Raw genomic sequence first — 25761 nt, forward strand, 5'->3', positions numbered from 1 at the left:
ACTTCAGTCCAGTTCTAGGCCTTGAAATGATCTGACATAGTGCAAGTTTTTAGATGTAAAACTGAACAGCAACTGGTCTTGCTCAGAGTATAACTAGGTCTACAATTATACAGCTTTCATCAACTCTGACATTGGTCCAAAATGCATCTATTCCATTGCTCTTTACTTAACCAGTGAGAGATGTTTTCTTTTGCTGCCATCTGTTGTACTACATGAAGAATTACATCTGTTCAGCAACAATTTGAAAAAAGGATCAAAGAGTTCGTCTAGAGTAAAACTCACCTTGCCTGCAAGCATCATTAACACCTATCAGTGATTAATTAATTCATTGTGTAGTCTTCATTTGCAAACTGAATCTAAGCTTGCCCTGTAACAGCTAGCTTAATTTTGGACATCCCCTGCTTTTTGTACAATATGACTTGATGAGAACTTCTGCAGAACTTCAAAGTTTTGTCAGTCTTACATATCTTTTTGGGTTGAACCTAATAATGGTATATCTCATTGGCTGGGCTTTGTGTCTTATATGTGATCTTTAAAGTCAATAGTATATTCATGGCCATATAGACTAAGGAATAAAGTGGTACAAATAAAGCCCTTTTCATTTGTTTGTACTGTTAAATCTCCTTCTCTGAAATCCATGGTACTTAAAATTTGTGCCCTATGTGCAAGAACTATTAGCAACAAAACTGCTAAATATCCTCTGATTATTGTAGTATATACATATTTTAAATTACGTTTTTTCTTTGCCACTTCAAATATGAACATTGTAAATCAACTTCAAACATCTTAAGCCATACTACGACTGTTTATTGATATTATCATTACAAACATAGATTCTTATGAAATGACAACATATTCTCATGTATTTCATATTAAAGTACCTAACAAATGCAAAATACAGATAACAGATAAAAGGTTATTTTTTTGTAGTTACTTAAGGCAAAGGTGTTCTAAGCATTTTTTGAAGAATTAAAAGTTACAGCGTCAGTTTCTTGTAAACTTGTTCCCAATAACAAAACCACAAATAAAGGTATATTAAAACAAGTATATTTTCCAACCAAGTTACAGACTTCCCTAAACTTCTGCTTTGTTACTCATTCAATCTCTATGTTCTTGAAGATCTGTGGGTTACACTCTTCAACTCAAAGTGTCTTCTTTTAGTCACAGCTGCCAATGTGAATGTGCAGACAAACTACTGTAGAACACAAAGACATGACATGAAATCTATGCATGGTTGTAAAACTTTCTCCTCCCTTAAACGCTAACCTCAACATATCCAAGGGTCATTATCAAAATCCATGATTTTGGTCCCAATACCTTCCCTCAATTTATACATTACATCGACTTGTATATGAGTATATGTGGTATGTCCTTGATGGCATCTAGCACACATAAAAATTCCATAAGAACAGTAGTACTTACAAAAGTACTACTTGTGTTCAAGATTTATACTGAGGGCTAAATCACTTTGTGATCCAGGAAATTCAGTTATATATACAGTTACTATTAATCAAGGTGCAAAACTGAAATCCAACAAAGATCTAGATATTAATAATTAATATTTCTACTATTCCGTAGAAAGTATTTTGTTAGATTAAATGGCATAAATGTTGCAATTTCAAGATGTTTTATATACTCACCTTTATTTCTTAGACTTGTCCTTATTTTCCCCAGATATTGATGCAAACTTCTTATTCAGAAGGGATGATGTCATTTGCACAATAGTACAAAGGGGTAAGCCACTGAGAAAGCCTTTATTTTCTTTTATCTCTACCAAAGCATCCAAAATAATGTCTCTAAAAATAATGAGAGTAATTAGTCTCCAAGAAAATTTCAAGTGACACTCTTTATGCTTTCCATGAATTCCACCTTCAAACTCCATACTTACCTACTGATATTTGGATGTAGCTCTTCCAACTTTTTCACTACTTTGCGGAAGCTTCTCAAGTTTAATGTGTTGGGAGGTACAAAGGTACTGGATGGATTTGGAGTATCCTGTACTGAGCCCAATGGCAAAAGGCTGTCTGCAACATCCTAGGTAGACATTGTACAAAGTAATTAATACACAAAGCAAGGAAACATTCTAACTACACTAGTACTGAACTGTATGGAAATCTAGCTATTCTCTTAGGAGTAAGTTCTGTGTGCGCATTCCCACTGCACGTGCAGAAGTTTGCAAATACAGTAGGTGTAGCCTGAGGCCACACAGAACCTCATGTGCACAATAGAACTATTGATAGTGGACCCTTAAATGTAAATGGCATGCAGACATAACAGTCTCAACTACTTAACCATGATTAAGTGAGCAGAAAGGGCCAAGTAGTCTGTACGCTCTCTCCCCTATTGAAAGCAAAGCTTAAATCCAAGATTTAGTCACAAGCAGTGTATGTGCCTTCATGTCTCCTATCAATATATGGTGATCCCATGAATTCCATAGGGTTACCTTACACCAGGAATACTTAGAGGTGGCTTTGCCAGTCACTTCCTCTGAAAAACAGCTTACAGCACCTGGTATTTGCTGGTGGCCCCCCATCCAAGTACTAACCAGAGCTGACCCTGTTTAGCTTCTAAAATCAGTCAGGATTTGGTCCCTTTAGGGGATTTAGACCATTCCCAACCAGATTACACCCACTGAATCAACTGGAATTTTCTAAGTCAACAATTATACAAGTTTCACTGATTTAATGTATCTATTGTAAATGGGACTAAGAACGGAACCAAAGTCTGTTTTCCCTACCAGGTTTATTAATGATAATTATTACACTGGAGCTAACATTAACTGTAATTAAAGGTAATTACAGTTCTTTTAACCCTGGATCTCTAAAACTGACTTGAGACAGTAATGGTATTTATCCCTATATGCATTTCATGCCAGTGCTCTAGAAGTATTGACCCAGTACCATAGCTTGGATCCAATTACAGTTGTCCCTCCGTATTCATGGCTTTGGCACTCATGGTTTTGATCATTTGTGAGGTCAAAGCCTCCACGTACACACGCACCCCCCTCCTCTACATCCCCTCCCTGCCACTTTGTAACTAGCCCAGCTGAGCCAGCTATAGGGTGACAGCAAAAGGAAAGAGAGGCAAACTCTTTCTTTCTTCCAAAGCTTCCCATGGCAGCAGAGTCCGGAGGAAGAGAGGACTTCCCCCGAGCCCTGCCGCCTTGGAAGGTCTTGAGGGAGGCTTCTCCCAAGGCTTTCCAGGGCAGCAGGGTCTGGAGAAAGAGAGGACTCCCTTTCCCCGAGCCCGTCGCCTTGAAAGGGTTCGGGAGAAGCTTCTCCCAAGGCTTTTCAGGGTGGCAGCGGCCAGAGAAAGGGAGACCAAGTCCCCCCTGCCTTCTGATGTTAAGACAGCTGAGGAAAACTCTCTGAAACATTGGAAGGGAGGTGGTGAAAAGTCACACACACTTCTCTCTCCCTTCCTTGATGCCTCAGAGCTTGCCTGGGGCAAGGAGGAGGGGTGAGAGCAGCATGCACAAGTCTCCCATCTTCCTTATGATGCCTCAGAGCACTCACGCAAGCTCTCTGAGGCATCGGAGGAGGGAAGAGAGGCAAGTGTGCCTGCTCCTCTCCAACCCCTGCCTGTCGCTCTGAAACTGGGAGGAGGGGTTATTCGTGAAATTTTCAAATTTGCAAAAGTCCTTCGCCCCTAACGTCCCATGAATATGGAAGGATAACTGTAGTTAAATGTCAATTAAGCCATCAGAAGTATTATGTCTACAATGAACCTTACATGCAAAAAAGGCATGCACATTGTTTTAAGAATGCCATCCTGTATGAAAAGAAGTTACCTCTTGATCTATATCAAAGCAAGAGTTTCTTGATGAAGGCTTAGGGTCAGGGACTTTAGAAGAGGAAGAAAGACAAAATGGTATTTTCGATGAAGCTGAGACGGATGCAGGAGTGTTCGACAAATCAGGCAAAGACAACTTTAGGGGATCTTTGGAAGCCTCTGGTCTTTTTGAAGAGGAGACAGGGCCACGAGAAACCACTCTGGGAGCAGCTAAGGAAGGAGGAGGCATTTCTAAAATCCTATTACAATTCTTCTTATGTTCAGTATTCTTATCAGAACTAGAATGCTCTCTTTGGTCTTCATGTTCTTGTTTCACAGAACTCTTATAACTTGGGACTCCATTTTCTTTCACAGTTTGTAGAAGTCGAACATTCACCGCTTTTCCTTTTATTAGTTTGTCATTCATTTCTTTTACTGCCAGACTGGCTTCATGGGCTGATTTGAAACTTAGAGATGCATATCTAGATGTAAAAGATGTGCAGAATTAAGAAATAGCATTCAATGGAACAAAATAGACATCACATCAATCATTTCAATACAGCAAACATAGAACATATTCAACATGATCGCTTCAATCTAGAAATACTAATCCTTCTAAAATGTTAGGGGTGTGATTCATTCTCCAATGCAAAATGAATAAATAAATAATAAACAAAGAGGATTGCCACCCGAGGACTTAGTGTGAATGAAATGTGAGGGAATCATTTCCAGCAGTGCGCTTGCCTGTAACCTTGAAACGATTCCCCAGTGTTAGGGAATCTGAAATTGTTAAGGGAGAGTGTTTTTTCTATACATGGAAATATTGAGTTAATAGAAAGAACACTTTCCCATAACGATTCCAGGACACTAGAGGGAGCTCGCAATTCCCTAACTCTGGGGAATTGTTTCAAAGTTACAGACACGCTGCTGTAATGATCCCCCCATGTTTCGTTCACACTAAGTCCTCGTGTGATAATCTTCAAACAAATAGATAAACAAAACATTAAAAAAATCAACTCGGCCCTTTTAAAAATGGGCATACCTTATTTACCATAACAAAACCTCTGACAAAGAAGCTCCTTTTTACAAAATCTTTTTATGCCCTCAGTCCCTACCCCCACCCATTTCCTCTATCCAGCTGGAAGGTTTTTTGTTTTTTAAGGAAGCATCAGCATTGTGAGGGCCAGAGAAAAACAGACTTTTGGTTAAGGATGGGAACAGTAAGCAATGCAATCAAGTCTGAGCTAGGAAAGAATGGGATTCACACCTTACAACTTAAAAGAAATCCCGTAATATCATATACATACCTGTAATTGTCAGAGGGTTCACAAATTGAAATCTCAGAAACATTGTATTTCTGGAAATTAAGCAATAGGTCAACCTAAAATAAGCAAAAAGAATTTGACAGAAACACGGTAAAGTGGCATCAGATGAAACCAACTAATGTAGTTAATTGTTTTTATTTAATTTATGACTTATTTAATTATACTGAAATAGAAGTTGACTTACTTCTGATACTAAGGGACCTAAATTGCCAACATGAACGTAAACACTGTCCTTTGATGCCTTTTTTTGGTCATCTATAGTTTGTGTTTCTAGAAATGGAAAAAAATATGAAAAAATTAATTAAGTTATACAACGAACAAAAAAAAAATGAGAAATTATATTACCGAAAAGGTTCATTCTAGGATGGTAGGGAAGAATTATCCACGACCACTGGGTTTAGCCCATGTGCGCCAACCTTGTGCCGACAGGAGTCCTTGATCTTTTTCTGTTACGACTATTGGGACTTCTTCCTTCTCCATCATTTTTTGTTATCTAGCCTTTACTAAGCCCTATGATCCTGCTTTTGTTTCCTTAGGTATTTATCTAATGGTGTGTGTGTGTGTGTGTGTGTGTATAACTCCCCCAGTCATCCTACAATGAGCCTTCTTGGTAAGTATAATTTCTCATTCTCAGGATAGTAGGGAGGAGTTATCCATGATCATTGGGACTTATCCAAGCTTAATCTCAGAGTAGGTTTTTTAAAAATTTATCTTTCTGTTACTTCTGCGTGAAGCACTGTCCTTCCGAAGGATGCTTGTGCTGATTCGTATTTATGCAGTTTATAATGTCTTATTAAAGTGTTTGGCTCACTCTAGCCCACTACCTGACATGTATCCTTTAAAGAAGCAGTCCCCGTATATACCTTACTTGTTGGCATTGATCTTGTTTAATGGGCATATACATTACTTGGTCTTGGTTTTTTTTCTAGATCGTAACAGAGGAAAATGCATGCCTTAATCCATCAGGAAATTATATGACTGGACACTTTCTGACTCATTGTCCTTGGATTAAATGATATGAACAGTGCTTCTGATCGTCATATTTGATTTGTTCTCTTCTTGCATATTTGTACAGCTCTTACTACATTCAATGTATGCCATCTCTTCTCCAGTGGTTGACGTGGAGTTAGTGTCGTTATGATATGAATTCCAAATGCACTTTGGTACGACTATTGGATCTAAATGTAATACTAGTCTTTCTTGCTCAAATTTAAATAAATATGGATAAATAGACAAAGCTGTAAGCTTTGAGACCCACCTCACATATGTTATGGCAATGAGACACGTTACTTTATATGTCAAGTGTCACAAACCGGTTTTCTCCAATGGTTCAAAGGGCTCTTTCATCAAATTGTTTAGGGTTAAATCAAGATTCCAAAATGGAAATCTATGTACTGTTGGATATGTCGATAGTGTTGCTCCTCATAAAAAACCTTTTTATGCGTTTATGTGCCGATAAAGGTATCCTATTGAAACTTATTAATACTGTCAAATCTGCCACTTGATGCTTCAGTGTTCTGTCTTAATCCTTTCTTTAGTCCGTCCTGTAAGAACTGCAAAATGTTTGTGACTTCTATCTTATGTTATAATCAGTTCGTTAGGCACCACTCCATGTTCTGTTATGTATTTTCTCTGTTGATTGCGGTCTAGAAGCCATGATGGTGTCTATTACTTCTTTGGAATATCCACATTTCTGTAATTTTCTCTTTTCAAGATCCATGCAGTTAGCTACTACCAATTCAAAGCTGAATGATAAATTGGCCCCTGACTTACAAGGTCTGGTTAATGTGGAAGTGGTATTGGCGGTGATGTTGATGGATGTACTAACATTGGAAACCATGGTCCCCTTGGCCAAAATGGTGCTATTAGCCTGATGTTCCCCCCCTCTGACTGTATCTTCTGAATAACTTTGGTGGAAATGCATAAAGACATTCTTCCAGCCAAGGTACTGCTAGAGTGTTGAAGTGTTCTGCTTTTAAGCTTCCATCGATTGAAATATATCTGTTTAACTTGTAATTCTTTGCTGACGCAAATAAATCCATTGGAAATGGACCTAGTCTTTTGTTTAGATTGTCAAATACTTCTTGCTTTAATTCCCATTCCCCGGGGTGAATCCTGTTTCGACTCAAGAAATCTGCTTTGACATTTAAGGTTCCTTTCAGATACACTGCTGAGATTCTTGCCAAGTTTTTCTCCGTATACCTGAATATTTTGTCCAATTCTTTCATCAATGACATAGATTTAGTCTTCCTTGGGTGTTGATGTATGCTTTCATTGATATATTGTCCATTACAATTTGAACATGCTGAGTCTTGATTGTTTTTGTAAACTTGTAGAGAGCTAGTCGTACAGCTTTCAGCTCCAAAAAACTGATATTGTGCTATTTGTCTGATGATGCCCAAAATCTCTGCACTGAAACATTTGCAATATGCTCTCAAGCCTTTGAAACTCACATCGATTGTTATTCTTACTTCTTGTACTCCCTTGCCCAATTTATTGTCTGAAAGCCACCTTTTGGTCTGTGTCTTTATGTGTGGTGGTAGTGGTAATGTATAATTTAATTTTCTTCCAATTGGTTTCTGATGTGACTGGAGATATTGTTGTAATACTCTGGTGTGGTATCTTCTCCAAGGTACCAATTTGATGGCTGATATTATCAGATCCATTACCCATGCTAGCCACATTAGGTTGGCTGCTTTGGATTTTTGTAGTTGCATTATTTCCATTTTGATTGTCTCTTTCCTCTCCTGCAATAGATCTAGATAACCTTGACTTGTGTCTATTAAAGCTCTTAAATACGTTAGATGACGTGCCAGTGTAAGGTGACTTTTGTCATAATTTATTATGAATCTGTAACTTTCTAATGTATATAGGGTCTCGTTTTGATCTTTTATTGCTTCCTGTCGATTATGCTTTCGGAAGAATATCGCCCAAATATGGATGAAGTTGTGTCCCTTTTTTTTCTCAAGAATGCTATTAGTGGAACTAATACTTTTGCAAACACTCTTGGTGCAGAGGGCATCTTTTTTCACTGGAGATGGAAGATACCGTTCTTTTGGTTTGTGGTTGAACAATATTCTGTATCCGTCCGTCATAACTTGGCAAGCCCATCGATCCCACGTTATCTGTGGCAACAAATGTCTGAACTGTACTAATCTTTCTCCTACCTGAAGTGTTTTCACGTATTGCTGATGTCCCCTGCAAGAGGAGAATTATTCCCTGCTCTTGCTGGAACTTGTTTGTTATTTTATAATTCTCTTGTAAATCCTGTCCTTTGTTGATACCGATTTTGTCTTGTTGACCTATCGTTGGAGACTCTACCCATTCCTTTACCATGAAAGGAATTGTAAGAATTATATACTCCTTTATAGAACCTTCCATCTGAACGTTTCCTTTGCAAGGTGTGCATAACCTGCTTTTTCTCTCTATTTTCAATTGATATGTTTTCCAAATTTTCATCTCCAAATAATAATCCTCTCTTAAAGGGAACATATGCCAAATTATTCCACGATTTCTGGTCTGCCTCCCAGTGACATAACCACCAACAACTTTGACCAATTACCATAGAATTAATGCTTTTTGCCAGAAATGCGGTTGCTTTGTATCCTGCATCCACCACATACTTAAGTTTCCTTTGTAATTTTTCTAATGCATTCTGTAAATTGATTATCCTCAAATTCTGTGTTTTCTCTAGTTCGTTTATCCAAAGTACAGCACCCTCACAAACATTGATGACACTACAGATGCTCTTATAGCTGACGTTCAATAGACTTCATACAATGTTTCTCAAGGCCTGTTACAGACAGGCCAAAATAAAGCTGCTTCGAGTCATTTTGGAGGTATGGTATTTCAATGATGCATGAGTCCTAAGAGTCCAAAAGCCACACCAAAGCTGCACTCCAGTCCTTAGGTCTGGAACGTGGCTTTGGTGCGGCTTTTAGACTCTTAGGACACATGCATCATTGAAATACCATACCTCCAAAGTGACTCGAGGCAGCTTTATTTTGGCCTGTCTGTAACAGGCCCAAGTTTCTTTAACTCTTCCACTATACATTTCTGATGTCTGAACTACTGTTCTGCTGCTCCAATCATCTCTGAATCATTTGAAAATTTCATTCCTTTCAAATTCTTATTTTGAATTTGGAAACAGGAATTAGGCAGATGGAGCAAGATCTGGTGAGTAGGGTGGATGGCCTATGCACTCAAACCCCACATTCTTCTAAACATCCATCATCTTGTCGTCTCTGTAAGCAGGTGCATTGTTCTACAAAAAGGAGCTTCTTTTGCCATTTTTCTTTCAACGCCTCCTTTAAACAGCACATCAAGTTAGAGTAGTGTTCTGAATCAACTGTTTAACCCTTCCTTTAATACTTTCCTTATCCCAAAAAATGGTGGCCATGATTTTTTTTTTTTTGCTGTCTTTTGGGGCTTGAATTTCTTTGGCCATGGAGAACCCAAATGCTGCCACTGCAAGGACTGTTGTTTGGTCTCCAGATCACAGTGATCTAATCTTGTTTCAGCAACCGTGACAAGTCATTCCAAAAAAATATCACTAGATTGCTCAAAATACTACAAAATCAACTTGGAGGTATCCACTTGATTTCCTTTCTGGCCAGTACTAAAACATTGCAGCACTACTCAGTTGACAGCTTCTGTGTAGCAAACTGCTCATGAATTATAAACCCAATGTCTTCCCACAATACCTCTAGGGTCTCAGCAATTGTTTTAGCTGAGATTCGCTGATTTCCAAAATTAGGTCATGAACACATTCATCTGTTTCAGGAATTAACCCTGTTGAAGGCCTTCCAGACCTTGGTGCATCTTTAATCTTCAAATCTCCATGCTGAAAGTTGGCACATCACCTCTTCGCTGATGAATATGATGGGCACTTGTCACTCAGTGTTTGCATCATATACTCATGGGTTTCCTTTGGAACTTTCTTCTTTAGGACAAGAACTTTATGATGGTCTGCAGTCCAGCATTTCAAAATTCCACACTTTTTGCTGACATGGTTTATTCCAAAGTTCAACGCACTTCATAAATTACAGTTATGATCCTGCAAACTGCCATTATAAAATTCAAAAGAACACTCTTTCAAGCTCCAGTGACAAAATTACACTCAATTTTTGGGACCTTTTCAACAACCACTTGTATATCCTTAAGTCCCTATATTGGGAGAAAGGCAGGATATAAGAAAAGAAGAAGAAGAAGAAGAAGAACAGCAACATCCTTCATGTACTGGGCCAAAGGTCCAGTGGTTTGGATGCAGTGAAGGAATGGGTGTGTCTGAATAAACTGAAGTTCAATCCAGACAAGATGGAGGTGCTGTTAGTCAGCAGGAAAGATAAGTTAGTGTTGGCCTCACAGCCTGCTCTGGATGGGATTTCTCTCTCTGAAAGATTACGGTAGTTGTTTGGGAGTGTGCTTGCAAACAGGGCTGTTCCTGGAGAGCGAGACAGAAAAAGAAAGCCTTTGCCAGGTTTTGGCTAGTGCATCAGCTGTACCAGGGAGAGCAGATTTTGGCACGGTGGTTCCTTAATTTGTGCCTTAATTTCCTCTAATATGAGTACCGTAATGTGCTTTATGGAGGGCTGCCCTTGAAAGTGTTTGGAAGAAGCTGCCCTAGTGCAAACTGCAGCAGGCAAACTGGTATCAGGTGTAATTTTTGGAGACCATGTAATACCAGCCTTACAAGAACTACACTGGCTTCCAATTTGTTTCCCAGCAAAAATCAAGGTGTTAGTATTGTCCCAAAAAGAACAGACTGTTTGTGGGTAGGACATCTGAAGTGACTGCCTTCTCTCACATGAGCCTGTCCAAAATCTGAAATTTTCTACATAGGCCCTGTTGCCATCTTGAGAGGCTAGGTTAGTGTGCACGTGACAGGACTTTCCCTGTAGAAGAACTCCAACTGCGGAACTCTCTTCCAAGGGAAGTTAGACTGGCTTCATCTGTTCGGAGCTTCCAATTGCAGCTATGTTATTCCAATTGTTTAAAAATTATATTAATACCAATTCTTAATTTGTTTTTAAAGGTCCTTAAAGTGTATTTTTAAAGAGTGAGCATGGTGCAATGGTTTTATCACTGGACTATGACTTTGGAGATCAGGGTTCAAATTCCTGCTTGGTCATGGAAACCCACTGGGTGACCTCAGGTATGTCACATTCTCTCAGCCTTGGGGGGGGGGGGAGTGAATCCTTTCTGAACAAATCTTGCTAAGGAAACCCCATGATATGCTTGTGTTAAGATTGCTAATAGTCAGAAATGGGTTGAAGGCAAAGTGCATTTTAATTTTTTAAAAAAGTTTTTATCTCTGCATTATTTTAAACACTTTTAACATGTTCTGCATAGCCTCCAGAGTCCTAGGAGGCAAAAAAGTCATAGATACATTAAATAAACAAATTAACACTGCAGTTGTAGTACTATTTGCAGGGCTCTCTTATGTTTTAAAATAAATTGGTACTGGACAAACAAATGAATGATTTAAATTGCTCTGCAGTTCTTGTGCAGTGATATGCTTTAGGTACAATTATGTAGAAAAGCAGCCATACAAAAGATTATTGATATTGTCATCGTGGCAGAGATAGTGAAGATGATAACTGGAGAAGAACCTGAGAAAATACAGAACAACATTCCAGGACAAATTAGAAAAAAAGAGCTATAACTATGAAAAGAAAAGGAAAATTTAACTGTATAAATGAGTAGAATGTGGGGAAGTAGTGAGAACTAAATCCCATGCAAGATTTACAAAATATTCTAAAAGGGGATTTGCGCAGGGCCAGATCCTTTGTGAGGCTAAAAAGAGAACACAAGAAAGCAACGCATGTTAGTATTTTTGCTGTTCCCAAACTGCTACGAAGTCAAAATCCACCAGTTAGGTTTAACTGACCTGTAAGTGACGGTAGAGAATCACCCTCTGCCAGGTTCTGTGTGGCATCAAACCAGTGTTCTGTGATTTCTTGAGAATTCGAAGATTCTTAATAAATGATAAATACTTTAAGATAAAACACACACACGGACTGTACAGACAGATAAAAATCAGCAAAGGTTGACATGAAGTGGGCAGATGGACAGGTTGCTTACCTGTAACTGTATTTCTTTGAGTGGTCATCTGCGAATACACACAAATGGGTTATGTCTACGCCTGCACAGCTAGCTCAGAAACTTCTAATATCACTAAGCAGAATTTCAGCAACAACTTTTTGGCAATAGCTCCACCCACCCCTATAAAGCCCCTAGTGTTCCTGCTCTTTCTTCAGTTCCGTATAGTATGCTGCATAGCAGCAACAGAAGAATCTTAGCAATAAGCAGGACACGACTGAGGGGAGGATGGACAGGATTTGTATGTATTTGCAGATGACTATTCAAAGAAATACAGTTATAGGTAAGCAACCTGTCCTCCTTCTTCGTGGTCTCTGTGAATCACACAAATGGGTTAGACTGACAAGCTTCAATCAGTGGAGGAGGGAGTGGACGGTACCAGCCACCCACTTAGAGAATCTCCGAGCAGTCACAGGTAGTCTTAGCCTCTGAGTAGCAAACAAAAAGTCTCTCGGGGAGCCTTGAACCCAAAGTCCTGTCCAGGCAGAAAGCCAGAACCCTTTGGACATCTAGGGTGTGTAGATGACGCTTGCCATCAGTTGTCAGGTTCGGGGCCAAGCTCAGCAACACAATGTCTTGGTTGATGTGGAAGGCTGACACCACCTTCAGAAGGACCGCTTTGTCCTTGTGGAATTGAAGGTAAGGCTGGTGATCTTTTGCAGTAATGGGAAGTATCCGATGGAAGGAGCTGGAACCTTCCTGTGGACCCTCCTCTCAATCCTCATCGGTACGGTTGGCCATGATCTTGAGGACATTGGCCATACGGACTATCTGGATTGCAAATTACCTGATGTTGTCCATAGGAAAGGCGGAGCCCGACCAGGTGAGCTGGTGTTGACAGCCTTTCCACATCTGACTCAGTTGTTGGAGACAGAGATCTTCTCAGGGAGTCTTCAGGCGTGTTTGGGAGAGGCCGAGAGTAGAGCGACTCACTGGTTGGAGAGTCACTGGTTGGAGCAGAGGTCCTAGCTACCAGCCAGATTGGAAAAGGCACTGGAGACTGCGGTGGAGTTGGTCAGCATCGACTGGCAGGAGGTATCAGCCACTGTCAAAGTCGCAGACCAAGTCCAGATAATGCTGGAGGAGGTCATCTTGGAACGAAGGTTTATCCTCCAGTCTAGAGTGACTGTCCGCCTCGCTCCAAAGGGTCATTTGGTCCTAACGAGGGGGCCTATCAAAGGCCTGAGCTTGAATTCGAGCCTGAGGGCTCTCAACGTTGACCTGAGTCATCATTGGAAAGCAGAAATGTGCTGATATGATCTGTAACACAGAATTCTTTCTCCCATATGGTTCTGCTCTGAAAGTAAAGATCAGTCCTACTCCACATTTTAGGAATTTTAGGTTATCATCAGTTTAGAGCAGAGCTTTCCTACTAATGACCCAAGAACTGTCAAATGCCCTCCTCTATACAATCTACTCGTTTCCTTATAGAAATTGCTTACATTTAACTTTGGGTGGTTGCAAGATTTTATTTGTTCTTATATATTCCAACTTAGGTTTTTTTGTATACATTGGTTTGATTTATGTGGGGGATCCATTCCGGAACCCACCCACCCCCGCGTAAGGCAAATAACGCATATGCTTGAGCCACATTGAATATAATGGGGTTCGGGCGCACACACCATTCATTCTATTGCAGCGCAGCCTCAGTGTAAGCTGAAAGCTGTGTATAGTGCACCCGCATATGGTGCAGATGCACTGTATATACATTAAAAAGCAGTGTAGAAATTACAGACGCAAAACACAACCCCGTTACTTCCTTCCCTATGTTACTCAAGTGATGTAACACTAGGATAGCTACTATAAAAAAATAGGGGAGGGAAATGTGAGGTAAAGAACTGAAAGATAAAATAAGTGTGTGGTTCTGTTTGAAGATCAGTTTCCTTCTCTCTGCAACTGCAATTGATCTGTAAACTGTCACACATCTTCCATACACATTTATTACCCTTCATGATACCATAGAACAGCATGTTTAAGTGGCAGGTTCATGCAATTACTGGTACACAATGTCTCCTTTTTTTCAGGAAATGAGAGAACTCACTTTTCAGACTATGCAGTCTCCCAAGGGTGAGAGTTAAAAAATGGGGAAGATAGGCAGCTGGTCCAGGTGCCCAAGGACTGCTTTTGAACACACGACATGTGTGGAGAAAATATTAAAACAAGCCCTACATTCAAACCTATTTGACAACAGCACACTGAATCTAGTATCCAGAATGGGGGCTTCATCAGATACATTATCAACCCTTTTTTTCCAGAGACAGGAAGCCCTTATTTTGTCTTCTTCCAATTAGACTTTTCTAGATACCATACATACACATACTAGTTGACGCCAAACTGCACTGTTCATGAGTTAAGAGATTTGTTAACACATCTATCCAAATGTCTGGATTCCAATGCTCCTGGCTCTGGTCTATTTTTATCACCTAGATTTAGAGAATTCTAAAAAATATGACAGCTTGTACAATGCTTTGGAACTGGAGTTTGTCCTAGTCAAAATACTGTCTGCCTTGTTCATTTTGTTCTGTTTTTATTATCAAGATGGTGCCTTCATTTGAGTATAAGACTTACAATTCTAACAACAAATGTTTATGTCATAAGTGTATGTCGGAATCATTGGACTTCAGATTTTTAGATAAAGGATGAACTTACCATTTTCTACAAGATCATTTTTCCTCTCCTCTGCATTCTTATTAGAAAGGCACTGTTTTTCACTCATTTGATGCGTAACCTATTAAAAAAATATATATTCATTTTTTTCCTTTACAGTACTATAAAGTAATTCAAGTAGAGAAGCAGCAGGCTTCTTGTGATGCTGCCAAAGGTATCCTTCAGCCCATGTGGTGGTCATTCTCCACTAGCTAATTCTGAGACTTGCTCTATTCAAGAGAGCTGTAACTGCTGCCTCTATACTGCTGTGAAAAGGGTAGTCTGCTACCTGGCCCTCTTCCCTTCTCTGCATGTATTGGCAGAAAATGAAGGGATTATGAAAGAGAAACAAAGCAATTTTAAGAAGTTTATGTTTTATGCTAGATTTTTAGAAAGACTATTTGGGAAAGGTGTGGGGAACAAGATAGCTCCTCCCAGCTGGTAATTCTAGATACTTACATGCTCAGGGAATAGGTACTATTTTGAGACAGGCTGGGCCTGCTAAGAGCTAGAAAGGCAGCACAGTCACCCATTTAAATAAATGTCAAAGATGAGCAATCCTTTGATGTTTTCAGTACTAATATATAAGCACAACCACAAGATTATATGCAAAAGATCTTCAGCACCTTTGAGACCAAATGTTTGAACAATACTGTCTCCAGGCTCAAGCTACAGGATTACTTTGCAGATTGATATTCCAGTCTAACATGGCTGTTTCTGTTTCTGAATATTAGTTATGTCAGCACTAGAAACTGATATTACTTCCTTATATGGGTCTGCTTTAAATGTATGCCGTAGTTTACATTTGAAACAATTTCAAAAGTTCTTAAACAACTCACAAGTTAATAAAATAATGGTTTAGAAGACTTACTAAAGAGTGTGAAGAAGTTTCCATGTTTTCTGGCAATGACACTTGTGACACCAACTTTCCTGTCTCAGGACCAGAACTAAAAATAAAAAATAAATCATTCATATTTATAAAACATATACCATCTATTTATGTACCATTTCTTTAGGTATGCTAAATGCTCTGCAGCCACCATATTTCTCATCTTAATTTTTTTCCACAGCTTTCATTTTTAAAGTAATATAGACCATTTTTCAAATTGCACAGAAAAACTATTTCATATGCTTGAAATCTTTTTACTGGATCTTGCTTCTGAGTACATGTTACACAGAATTCAGCTATGTTTTGTATGCCTGGTGGGCAAGCACCTAAACTAGAAAACATGTATTTGCGTGCTAACTTCCACATATGTGCAGACAGCAGTATAGGTCAGATACAGCATTTAGGGTTGAAAAAGCTGAATATACATGTCCTCACATCTATATTTTAGATTGTAAGCTTGAGGGCAGGGAACCATCTAATTAAAATAATAATTGAATGCCACTCTGAGAGCCTTTAGGGCTGAAGGGCGGGGTATAAATACCGCAAATAAATAAATAAAATATATATAATTCCCTGGCAGGGAATCTCAATGAATACAGTGGAACTTACTGAGCAAATATATATATCATTATATAAACTGCACAAGCAGTTTTGAGCTATTAAGCAATTACAGCTATTAAACAACTACAGCCCAGACTGCATCTTCTGCACCAGAAAAGATTTCATTTGAGAGGTATTTCATACATACTTTTTTGCAGGTTCCTTTTCTTTCATAACAGGTTGGAAGGTTTGCCAGCAGTGCTGATGATACATTTGATAGCGAATTTTTAGAAGCTGCATTTCAGCTTTTATGGCTCTCTGCCATATATCCTTGCAGCAGTCTGGCAAATGATCACTTATTTCCTGCGAAAGATGCATCAACCTTTCAACAGAAATATTATTTAATATAAACATTGTTTTTTAAAGGCTACATTAATAAAGACAGGAAAGAACCTATTTCCTTAACTAAGGAAATAAGTTATGGTCCCCATCATTAAATGCAATTCTATCTATCTATCTATCTATCTATCTATCTATCTATCTATCTATCTATCTTCATTTTGACATAACAATAAAAGAATAACACTACCAAAAATAAGACAAGTACATTAAACACAAACAATAAAACAGTAAAGTGGCTACTAATCTCTACTCTTTGGCTATTCATAATAATTTCAGTTCATTTTGCTTAAAAAATGACAATTTAAATCACATTCTCTATTTTATCCATATTGTATTCTTAATAACTTCCTATTATTTAACAAATTACTGGTTTTTGATACTTGTTGAGATCCTCATTTCAGCCTGATAGGTTTATTGATATATTCTTATTCTAAAGCTTATGTTGCCATAACTCCCCATTTTAAGTAATAAATTATGTTTGCCCAATCTTTTCTGAATTCCTGAACTGATCCATTTCTGAAATGAGTCAATTTATCAATTTCTATGAAGACATACAATTTCTATATCCATTCTGACATATCTTGAATTTGTTTGTCCTTTCATTTTTATTTATTCATTTATCTATCATAGATTAATCCAGCTGCTGTGACTGTATAAAAGATTATTTTACCATGGGTTTTTTTTTCCCTTGAGGTCATTATCTATTATTTCTAGGGGATACATTTTAGGGTCTTTCTTAAGATCTCTGATATTAGCTTTTGTATCTGGGTGCATTAAATGCATTATTAGGAAATGCATTATTAGGAATATTAACATTCAGTTAAAGGACATTCCTATACCCCAAATTAGTCTTCAAATTTAAGTACTCTAACCAACAGTTCTAGTTTTGCTAATGGTCACAAGTTTAGACTCAGAGCAGACCACCATAAGCAATTCATTAAATGCTTCTGCTCATTGAAGGGAGCGGGGAAACAATTTGCTGTTCAGCCTCCAGTACATCCCATATTATCTGATACCTCCAATCTTGTGAAGCTGAAAGCAGTGTAAAGGGGCAAAACCGACCTTCTCTGCCTCTTCCATCACATAAACTCTGGATAAAACCAATGCATCTTTTAAGATCTCAAAACAAATTTCAGCTATTTAGTTGAGAACATCTGTCATACCTGTTTGGGATTTCATTTAAATCTTTGCTTGTGCTGTTTTCACATTCCAAAGGATCCTGGAAAGATAAGATTTTAGGAAGTTTGAGCTGCAAACCTAATGTAGTCAGCCATTGGAATGCAGATTTAACTGACAAGCTGCGTAAGACATCCAAATGCTCCAAATACGGACAGGTTGCTTACCTGTACTTATTTCTTCGAGTGGTCATCTGTGAATTCACACAAATGGGTTATTCTGTGCCTGCACAGTAAAGCTCAGAAAGTTCTGGAATCATTGGGCAAAACTTTGTTTGCAACTTTTTGACAGTAGTTCCGCCTATCCTCTTATAAACCCCCTAGCAGTCCCATTCTTTTCCAGTTCCATAAAATACGGTGCATGGCAGCAATAGAAAAGACTAAGTGAGCAGGAAATGACTGAGGGGAGGATGGGCATGATTTGTGTGAATTCACACATGACCACTTGAAGAAATACAGTTACAAGAAAGCAACCTGTCCTTCTTCTTTGTGGGCTCTATGAATCACACAAATGGGTTAGACTGACAAGCTTCAGTCAGTGGAGGAGGGCGTGTCATGATACCAATTGTAAATTCAAACCAGTTGTATTTGTGAACAACCATAAAAACCTTTAAATTCTAAAAGGAGCATTTGTTTATAAGGTTCAAATAAATTGTATTTATTAACAACAATAAACTTCAAACTTAGTAAAGTGCATCTTCATGAGCATGAAGCATATAACAATAAACTTTTAAATTTGAAAAAGTGCACTTGTTTGTCATTTGTTTGGATTCCAAGCATATAGCACAAGCAATAAATCAAACTTCAGTGTAACCCAGAAAGTAACACTGCCCTCCCAAAGGCTGTGTCCTGCCTGGCCCTGCTGAGTTGGTCTGCCAATTCATCTCCTCCCTGGGGAGGTGGACGGCTTGTAGGAGAATCTTTCTCGGAATCCACCAGTCCCAGATATGAAGGGTGATCTCGAGAAGCGTCTGAGACTTTGTTCCTCCTTGCTTGTTCAGGTAGTACATGACAGTGGTGCTGTCTGTCAAGAGAAGCACTATCTTATCCAAGAGAAGAGTCTCAAAGGCTCGGGGAGCTTTCTGTACCGTAAGCATCTCAAGTGCACTGATGTGAAGTTGTGTCTCTGATGGAGTCCATTTGTCTTTGATCATGAAGTCCAAAGTGTGGGTACCCCATGCATCCATGGATGCATCTGTTATCAGAGTGATTTGAGGCAAAGGAGGCAGAAAGGCCATCCGGATTAATACATTGTCAGGTTCGAGCCACCAGCGTAAAGATCTGGCCATGGGTCTTGGTATCGTGAGCCGCTTGGTGGGAGGATCCTCCATGGGACTGAAGATGGAGAGGAACCAAAACTGAAATGGTCTGAGATAGAGGCTTACCCATGAGTGACATAAGTTGTCAAGGCCATGTGTCCCAAAGCTACTTGCACACTGTGGGCTCTGATCCACCTGTGCCAGACAGTTGCAAACAGCCTCAGAGAGAGCTTGAAACCTGTCTAATGGCAGGTAGGGCATCAAGTTATCAGAGTCGAGGATCGTCCCAATGAACCTGACCTGCCTTGATGGGGTCAGTTTGGTTTCTCTCTGTTGACTATCACCCCAAGAGACACCAGGAGGGACAAAGTCCTTGATGTGTGCTGGCCAAATGGCTGTAATAAAGTTGTTATTATATTATTATTATTATAAAGTCCTTGATGAGTCCTTCTTGGGATGGAGTGACAAAGAGCCAGTTGTTTAAATGCAGAAAGACTGTAATGTTGTGCTGGTGGAAGTAGGCTACAACCAGGGCCAAACATCTGGTGAAGACCCTCGGTGCTGTGGGAAGGGAAGCACCCTGTACTGTAACATTTTGGCCCCGATGGCAAGGGCGAGGAACCTCCTGTGATACCTTCGGATTCCAATTTGAAAATAGGTGTCTTTGAGATGAACGTCACGAACCAATGGCCTCTCTGTAAAAGTGGCATAACAGAGGCAAGAGTTGCCATATGAAAATGGCGGTAAATAATAAAGTCATTTAAATCACACGCCCAAAATGGGCCAGAGTCCCAAGTCCTTTTTAGGGATAGTGAATAGCAGGAGAAAAAACAATAGTGGGATCGAGCAGATTCTACAGGTTTGATCATGCCCTTTTGCAAGAGAGTGCACACTTTCTTGAGTAGGGTGTCTGAGGGGACGGTGAAACATATAGTTCCAGTGGTCGGGAGCTCTTCGAACTTGAGGGCACAGCCCCTGCAGATGACATCTAAGACTCACAAGTCAGAAGTGACTGAGGTTCAGGCATTAAGGAAGGGCCTCAGTCTAGCCCCAAAGGGGGTCAAAAAGAAATGTGCCTCTCACAATCTCCTCTTGCCTTGGTCAGGCTCCTTCTTGCGGCAGCCTTGTTGGTACTGAGGCTGTTGGTGACAGCCAGAAGAAGAAGGAGAGTGAGAGGGTTGGCGCTGCTTGTGCTGATCCTTTGTTGGTATTGGGGGGGGGGGTGCACCAAGGGCACTGGCCTCCATAGCAATGGTGAGGAGATTGAAATGATGCCGAGGACATACCGTTTGCCGTTGCCTTCATACGGTATCAAAAATTAAGCTTCTCATTCGTCTTTTTATTAAGGAGACTGGAATCATTGAAAGGCATGTTCTTGATAGGAGATTGGGCCTGGGGATTCAGGCCTGACGATCGTAGCCAAGTGTGTGTCTGAAGGGCCGTGGAGCCAGAGAGAATTTTGGAAGCACAACCCATGGAGTGGCATGCCGAGCATATTTGTTGTCCACCTAGAAAGTGGGTCTTAGATTGAATGGCCAGGGATAGGGTTTTCTTGTCATCCAGCATATCATTCAATAGTGGTTTTAAGTGCTCCATAAGGTGCTAGACATATGCCCCCATTCATGCTGCGTAATTGGCCACCTTGAGGTCCAATACAGCTGAGACACAGGACATCATAGGTGCATACTGACCGCCTGAAAGCGGCGGTCTGCCGGCGGTGCCGGTTGCTCCGCGAGCGAGCCGCAGCTTCCGTACTGTGCGGCTCCCTCGCGGAGCAAAAAGAAGCCCGAAAATGGCGCTTCTTTCTGCGTCCCGGAAGTGGCGCAGCAAGTGCCCAATGGTGCACTCGCGGCGTCACTTCCGCTGAGCGACGTGCAGACACTATGCGTCTGCTACGTCAAAATGGCAGCACCCGTGTGGAACGGGCACCACCATTTTGTACGTACCCAGTATGTACTAGGGTTAGGGGTGTACGTAAAGCACGCCCTTTCCTAACCCTAGGACATCCTGGGGATGTACTTTATGCCCGTCTGGAACAGGCCTTAGCTAGTCCATCGATCTTTTCACTCCTTGTTGGTAGGGAAGGAAGAAGGTCTAGAGATGAAGGACAGCTGAGACTCTTCCACAATAGTGGAATTCAGCTTTGGATGTTGAAACAGCCAAATAGGAACCGAAGTAGAGTTGTGATATAAATTCCTCAATGAAGGAAGATAGCCAATGGAAGGGGGAGTTGGTACCTTTCCATGTACTCTCTGCTTGATCAAGTCCACCATGCTGTCATTGGTATGGATGACCTCTATTTCAAGGGCATTAGCCATCCAGACTATTCGATCAATGAAAGTCCTCATATCCATGGGAGAGGCAGTGTCCATCTCGACCAGGTGTTGTGGTGTCAGTGATTTCTGCACATCCAAGTCAGTTGTTGGGGAGCGTCCAGAGAGTCCTTGGGGATCCTTGGCAGAGGTGTATCATAGAGAGACCTATGGCGTGGAGGAACTGGTGGTCAAGTCGGGGTGGAGGCTCTGATAACTTGAGCTTTGGTTACAACCTGAGATGCTGGAGTTGGAAGTCTGGGATGTCGGAGGTTGCAGTGGAGCTAGTCAGCATAGACAGGCAAGAGGTATTGGCCACTGTCGTAATCAAAGACCAGGTCCGGATAGTGGTGAAGGAGATCCTCCTAAAGAGGATTCAATGTCCACATTAGCGATCTCATCGGCTTCAGCCCCAAAGGTGGTCCAGTCCCACTGAGGAGGTAGGCCGAGGGTTCGAGCCCGGGGCTCCCGACTATGATGTGGCTAGTTGGGTTCACAATCTCCCCTCTGATTCAGTGTCAATGTTGAGGCGGATGATCTGAGAGGTGTTACCCGATGGAATTGGGTGCGTCTCAACCCTTAGAATGGCCAATGTCAAGGTTGACCATTTAGGATCAGAGCCAAGGGCTGCGGAGAGAGTTTTGGCTGAAGCCAACACCTCTTTACTACCCAATTTGCCGAGGGGAGAAGTAGAGCGGGCTCTTTTTGAAGCTGAATAATTCATCGATTTATTCCCTTTGGGGTGAGAAGACTTATCAGAATGCTTCCATTTGGAAGTCTTTTTGGATTCCTCGCTCCTTATCTGACTGAGACGTCCTTCTATCTTTAGAAGATTTTTCTCTGGGTCTCCCCTTTTCCTGAACCTTCGTAGGTTGGAGCAGAGGTTGGTCTGCGAGATTCTTCCCAAAGAGCCACCTTGAGGTCCCGATTTTTGACGGCCTGCATAGTCATAGACTTGCAAGGAGGGCAAGACTGGACATTATGATCCTCCCCCAAACACAAAGATCATGGTGATCTGAAGTGAGGATTTTCACGTCACATTTGCCACAGTGCTTAAAAGAGGTCATTCTCAACCGGAGTTGAAGTCACAAATCTAAAGACAGAACTGTAGTCAGATGGTCCGAGGTCAAGCGATTGGTAAATATATCCAGACCTAAATCCAAAAGAGTGGTCAAAAACAATCTGTTAGGACAAAATCAAAAGTACTGAGTACAAACGATTCCGATAGTGATGCTATCATGGTGGACAAAAGGAAGTGGAGAAGAATGGGACTGCTAGGAGGTTTACAAGAGGGTGGGTGGAGCTACTGCCAAAAAATTACAAACAAAGTTTTGTCCAGTGATTCCAGAGTTTTCTGAGCTTTACTGCACAGGTGCAGAACAACCCATTTGTGTGATCTTCAGAAACCAGGAAGAAGAAATATCGTTATTTAACCTTTCTTCAGACCAATGTATATCCAAATAATCTCAGAAGTGAGCAGAGAAAGAAAATGCAGCATACTATGATTTTCAGGTGAAAATGTTAGAAAAATCACACCAAAGCCCTCTCAAATTAGTGTAAACATATAAAAACCTCATCTCCAACCAGCAACCTAAAATACCTTATTTTCCCTCAGTTCCACCTTCAAAATGGCAACATGAAGTCAACCAATGGCCCTTGGACGCACCATTTTGAAGGAAAAAGGGAGGGTGGCACATGAAATGGAAAACTGGCCCACAGTTCCTGTGCAGTTCACACCTTCAATATCTGTATCAAAACTTACAAACTAAAATGGAGGGAGAAAACTTGCCATGTAACAGTCAGATTAATCACATCGTATAGAACCCATTGGTTTGGAAATTACAAATTGGTAATCTTTCATATTCATGGGGGAAAACACAAGCAAGAATTTGCATGTGTGTTGCACAGTAATCCTTCCAGGATGTGAGTAGTTGTAATAAAAGGTTGTAATGTTTCATCATTACAGGGAAAAACTTTACATGTAGGAAGACTATAGTGTTTAAAGGGCTATTAGTATATGACTTTTCAGTGCTACTTATACTGGAAACTTAAGTAAACTTATCTTGTTTCTCACCATGAACAGAAGCCACCACAATCAAGACCACAAATGAAGAGAGAAATAGCCAATTGTTCTGAACAAACGTAATTGTGATTTCTTCAGCCATAACAATCTGGGGTCCTTAACACCAGACAATTATAGCACTATAATTCTACTTTAACTGCCACGGCTGCCTCTTATGGGGGCATCCTAGGCTGTGAATAGTCTATTCAGAGGCACCGGAGGAGGAAGGATCCTCTGGCTGAGGTTTCCAAAGGCCTCTCCCTAAACAGCCAATCCCAGGATTCCATAGGAGGGTTGCCATGGAGGTTAAAGTAGAATCACGGTCCTATAACTGTGAAGTGTGAAAGGGGCCCTGGTCTCTCAGAAAATGTCCCATAAACCCAAAAGCAAAGCTTGTCAGAGCTTGGCTTGCAATACAGACATGACAAAGTTTTCCTCAGCATTCCTTTAAATTCTCACAAAACACACCTTCATTCAGGATCTTTAAAACAGGGTGATATAGGGCTGAAACAGAGAGGCTTGATAAAATGGGCTCTGGCGCGGTTCACACCAGGGCCGTGGCAACCACACGTGCCTAGCCCCAATCTGGGCTGCTGCCGCGGTTTTAAACCAGGCCGACAAAAAAGTGTTCTTTGCAAAAGATGTGGCCTCGGCACAGTTTCCGATTGCTCTCGGGGTGTGCAACATCTAAACATTATGCCCCCAAACATGGCTGGAAACTGGTTTATTTGCCCCATCTTTTCTGGGCCATAGAGGAGCTAACAAACTATTTAAACTATGGAATAGTGACTGACTAAAAATTAGTTTTCCAACGTGTGTGTATTCTTGTTCATTTGATGATTTCTTTGGCTATTTTTGTATTTTTCTTTTTGTATGTATGTTTTTAAAGTTTTTTAAAAAATTAACTCTTTATGCCATCTGAACCGAAACTGAGTGTAGACATTTGGGTGCCATTTTGGCTGACTAAATGTTACATTTGTAAACTGCTGCCTTAAAGAGAAAAACAAGAAACCGCTAGATGTGTGGTCTGTAACATAAGTGTTTAGAAGTAATATCAAGTAGCAAGTTAGGCCTTCTACATCAAACCCAACACTCCAATTCTACCTCTGACATAAAAGTAGCTAACTAACCCAACAGCATGAGATTTCAGTATCTGCAGCTGTATAAAGGGCTCTGTAAAACATGTACTGTAATTACCTGCTTTCCTTTTTAATAGCTAATATAAGTATTTTTATAAACATTTTTAAGATACCTTGGGCCGGACAAATCACTAGCACACAGCCTGCCTGTCAATACTTCTCCATTTACCTATTAATACAAGCACTGTATTAATAGTGCACTGTAATGAGGCACTGTATCCAAAACTGCCCATTTGTGAGCAGAACAGAAACTACTGAAGGATTAAAGGATCTTCTAGAGCAGATAAGGGGATCATGGGGGGGGGGGGGGGGAGTGCAGGAGGAAAATGCCACTGGGCTAATGGAATTTCATTCATGGGACACCAGAAGTAGCCCAGAGAAACAACATTCCATGCATTTGTGGCCACTAGGTACAGTACAGCCTTGACCTAGGCCCTTATAAGACGATGGGTTTGACAGCTCCAATACGGAGTCACTTCTGGTCCAACCATGCGAATTCACGTTAAAACGTGACGTATTATCACACGTGATTGCTTTCTATGGGGAGCAGTTCCAAGCCAGATCCAAAGACAATCCAAAATGACTCCTGATGTAGGTGAATTCGGTAACAAGCGAATTCACAAAATTTGTTTCCAAACTCACTTTGATTTCAATCCTAATTGCTCTGGTGTGGAAGATCACCCCGATCTCACACCCTTTGGCCCCCTGCATCCTTCTCCTTCATCCTCCTCCTCCTCCTGCATCCCGATCCAGCTCTCCCTGGCCTCTTTCGTCCTCCTCCTGCAGCCCCAATACAGATCTCCCTGGCCCCTTTCGTTCTGCTCCTGCATCCTCCTCCTCCTGCAACCCGATCTCGCCGCCAGTGACCCCCTGCGTCCTGTTCCTGCATCCTCCTCCTCCTCATTCACTCCGATCTCTCCCCCAGTGAACCCGTGTCCTGGTGCTTCATCTTCCTCCTTCATCAGCCCGATCCTGCTCCCACTGGCCTCCCGTGTCCTGGTGCTAAGGAGGGAGCAAGCGGAGGGAGCTGGGAAGGATGACAACTAAGGAGGGGGCAAATGGAGGAAGCAGGGAAGGATGACAGCGTCCAGAGCCCCACTAAGCATGCACAAGGGTGCCAATTCAAATAGTTGAATCCGT

General features: G+C 40.8%; 1 protein-coding gene across 7 annotated transcripts in view; it reads right to left on the minus strand.

Annotated features, from left to right (window-relative positions):
* Positions 1-843: 843 nt before the first annotated feature.
* RBM44 (RNA binding motif protein 44) overlaps positions 844-25761 on the minus strand; it is a 37058-nt gene continuing 12140 nt past the window's right edge. For 6 of the 7 annotated variants that reach the window (XM_089477688.1, XM_089477690.1, XM_089477686.1 and 3 more), the window contains exons 4-14: positions 17838-17893; positions 16481-16654; positions 15715-15790; positions 14847-14925; positions 11986-12072; positions 5281-5366; positions 5079-5152; positions 3791-4253; positions 1889-2034; positions 1641-1796; positions 845-1195 (exon numbers count right to left, since the gene is read on the minus strand). In XM_089477688.1, coding sequence (XP_089333814.1) covers positions 1643-1796; positions 1889-2034; positions 3791-4253; positions 5079-5152; positions 5281-5366; positions 11986-12072; positions 14847-14925; positions 15715-15790; positions 16481-16654; positions 17838-17893 — 1395 coding nt within the window. In that variant the 3' untranslated portion in view covers positions 845-1195; positions 1641-1642. Of the gene's footprint in view, positions 1196-1640; positions 1797-1888; positions 2035-3790; positions 4254-5078; positions 5153-5280; positions 5367-11985; positions 12073-14846; positions 14926-15714; positions 15791-16480; positions 16655-17837; positions 17894-25761 lie in introns of all 7 variants that reach the window. The other variant, XM_089477689.1, reaches the window with a different exon arrangement.

This window comes from Sceloporus occidentalis, unplaced genomic scaffold (genome assembly GCF_023333645.1).
Source record: "Sceloporus occidentalis isolate IW3139 unplaced genomic scaffold, rSceOcc1.0.p SCAF_12, whole genome shotgun sequence".
Classification (NCBI taxonomy): Eukaryota; Metazoa; Chordata; class Lepidosauria; order Squamata; family Phrynosomatidae; genus Sceloporus; species Sceloporus occidentalis.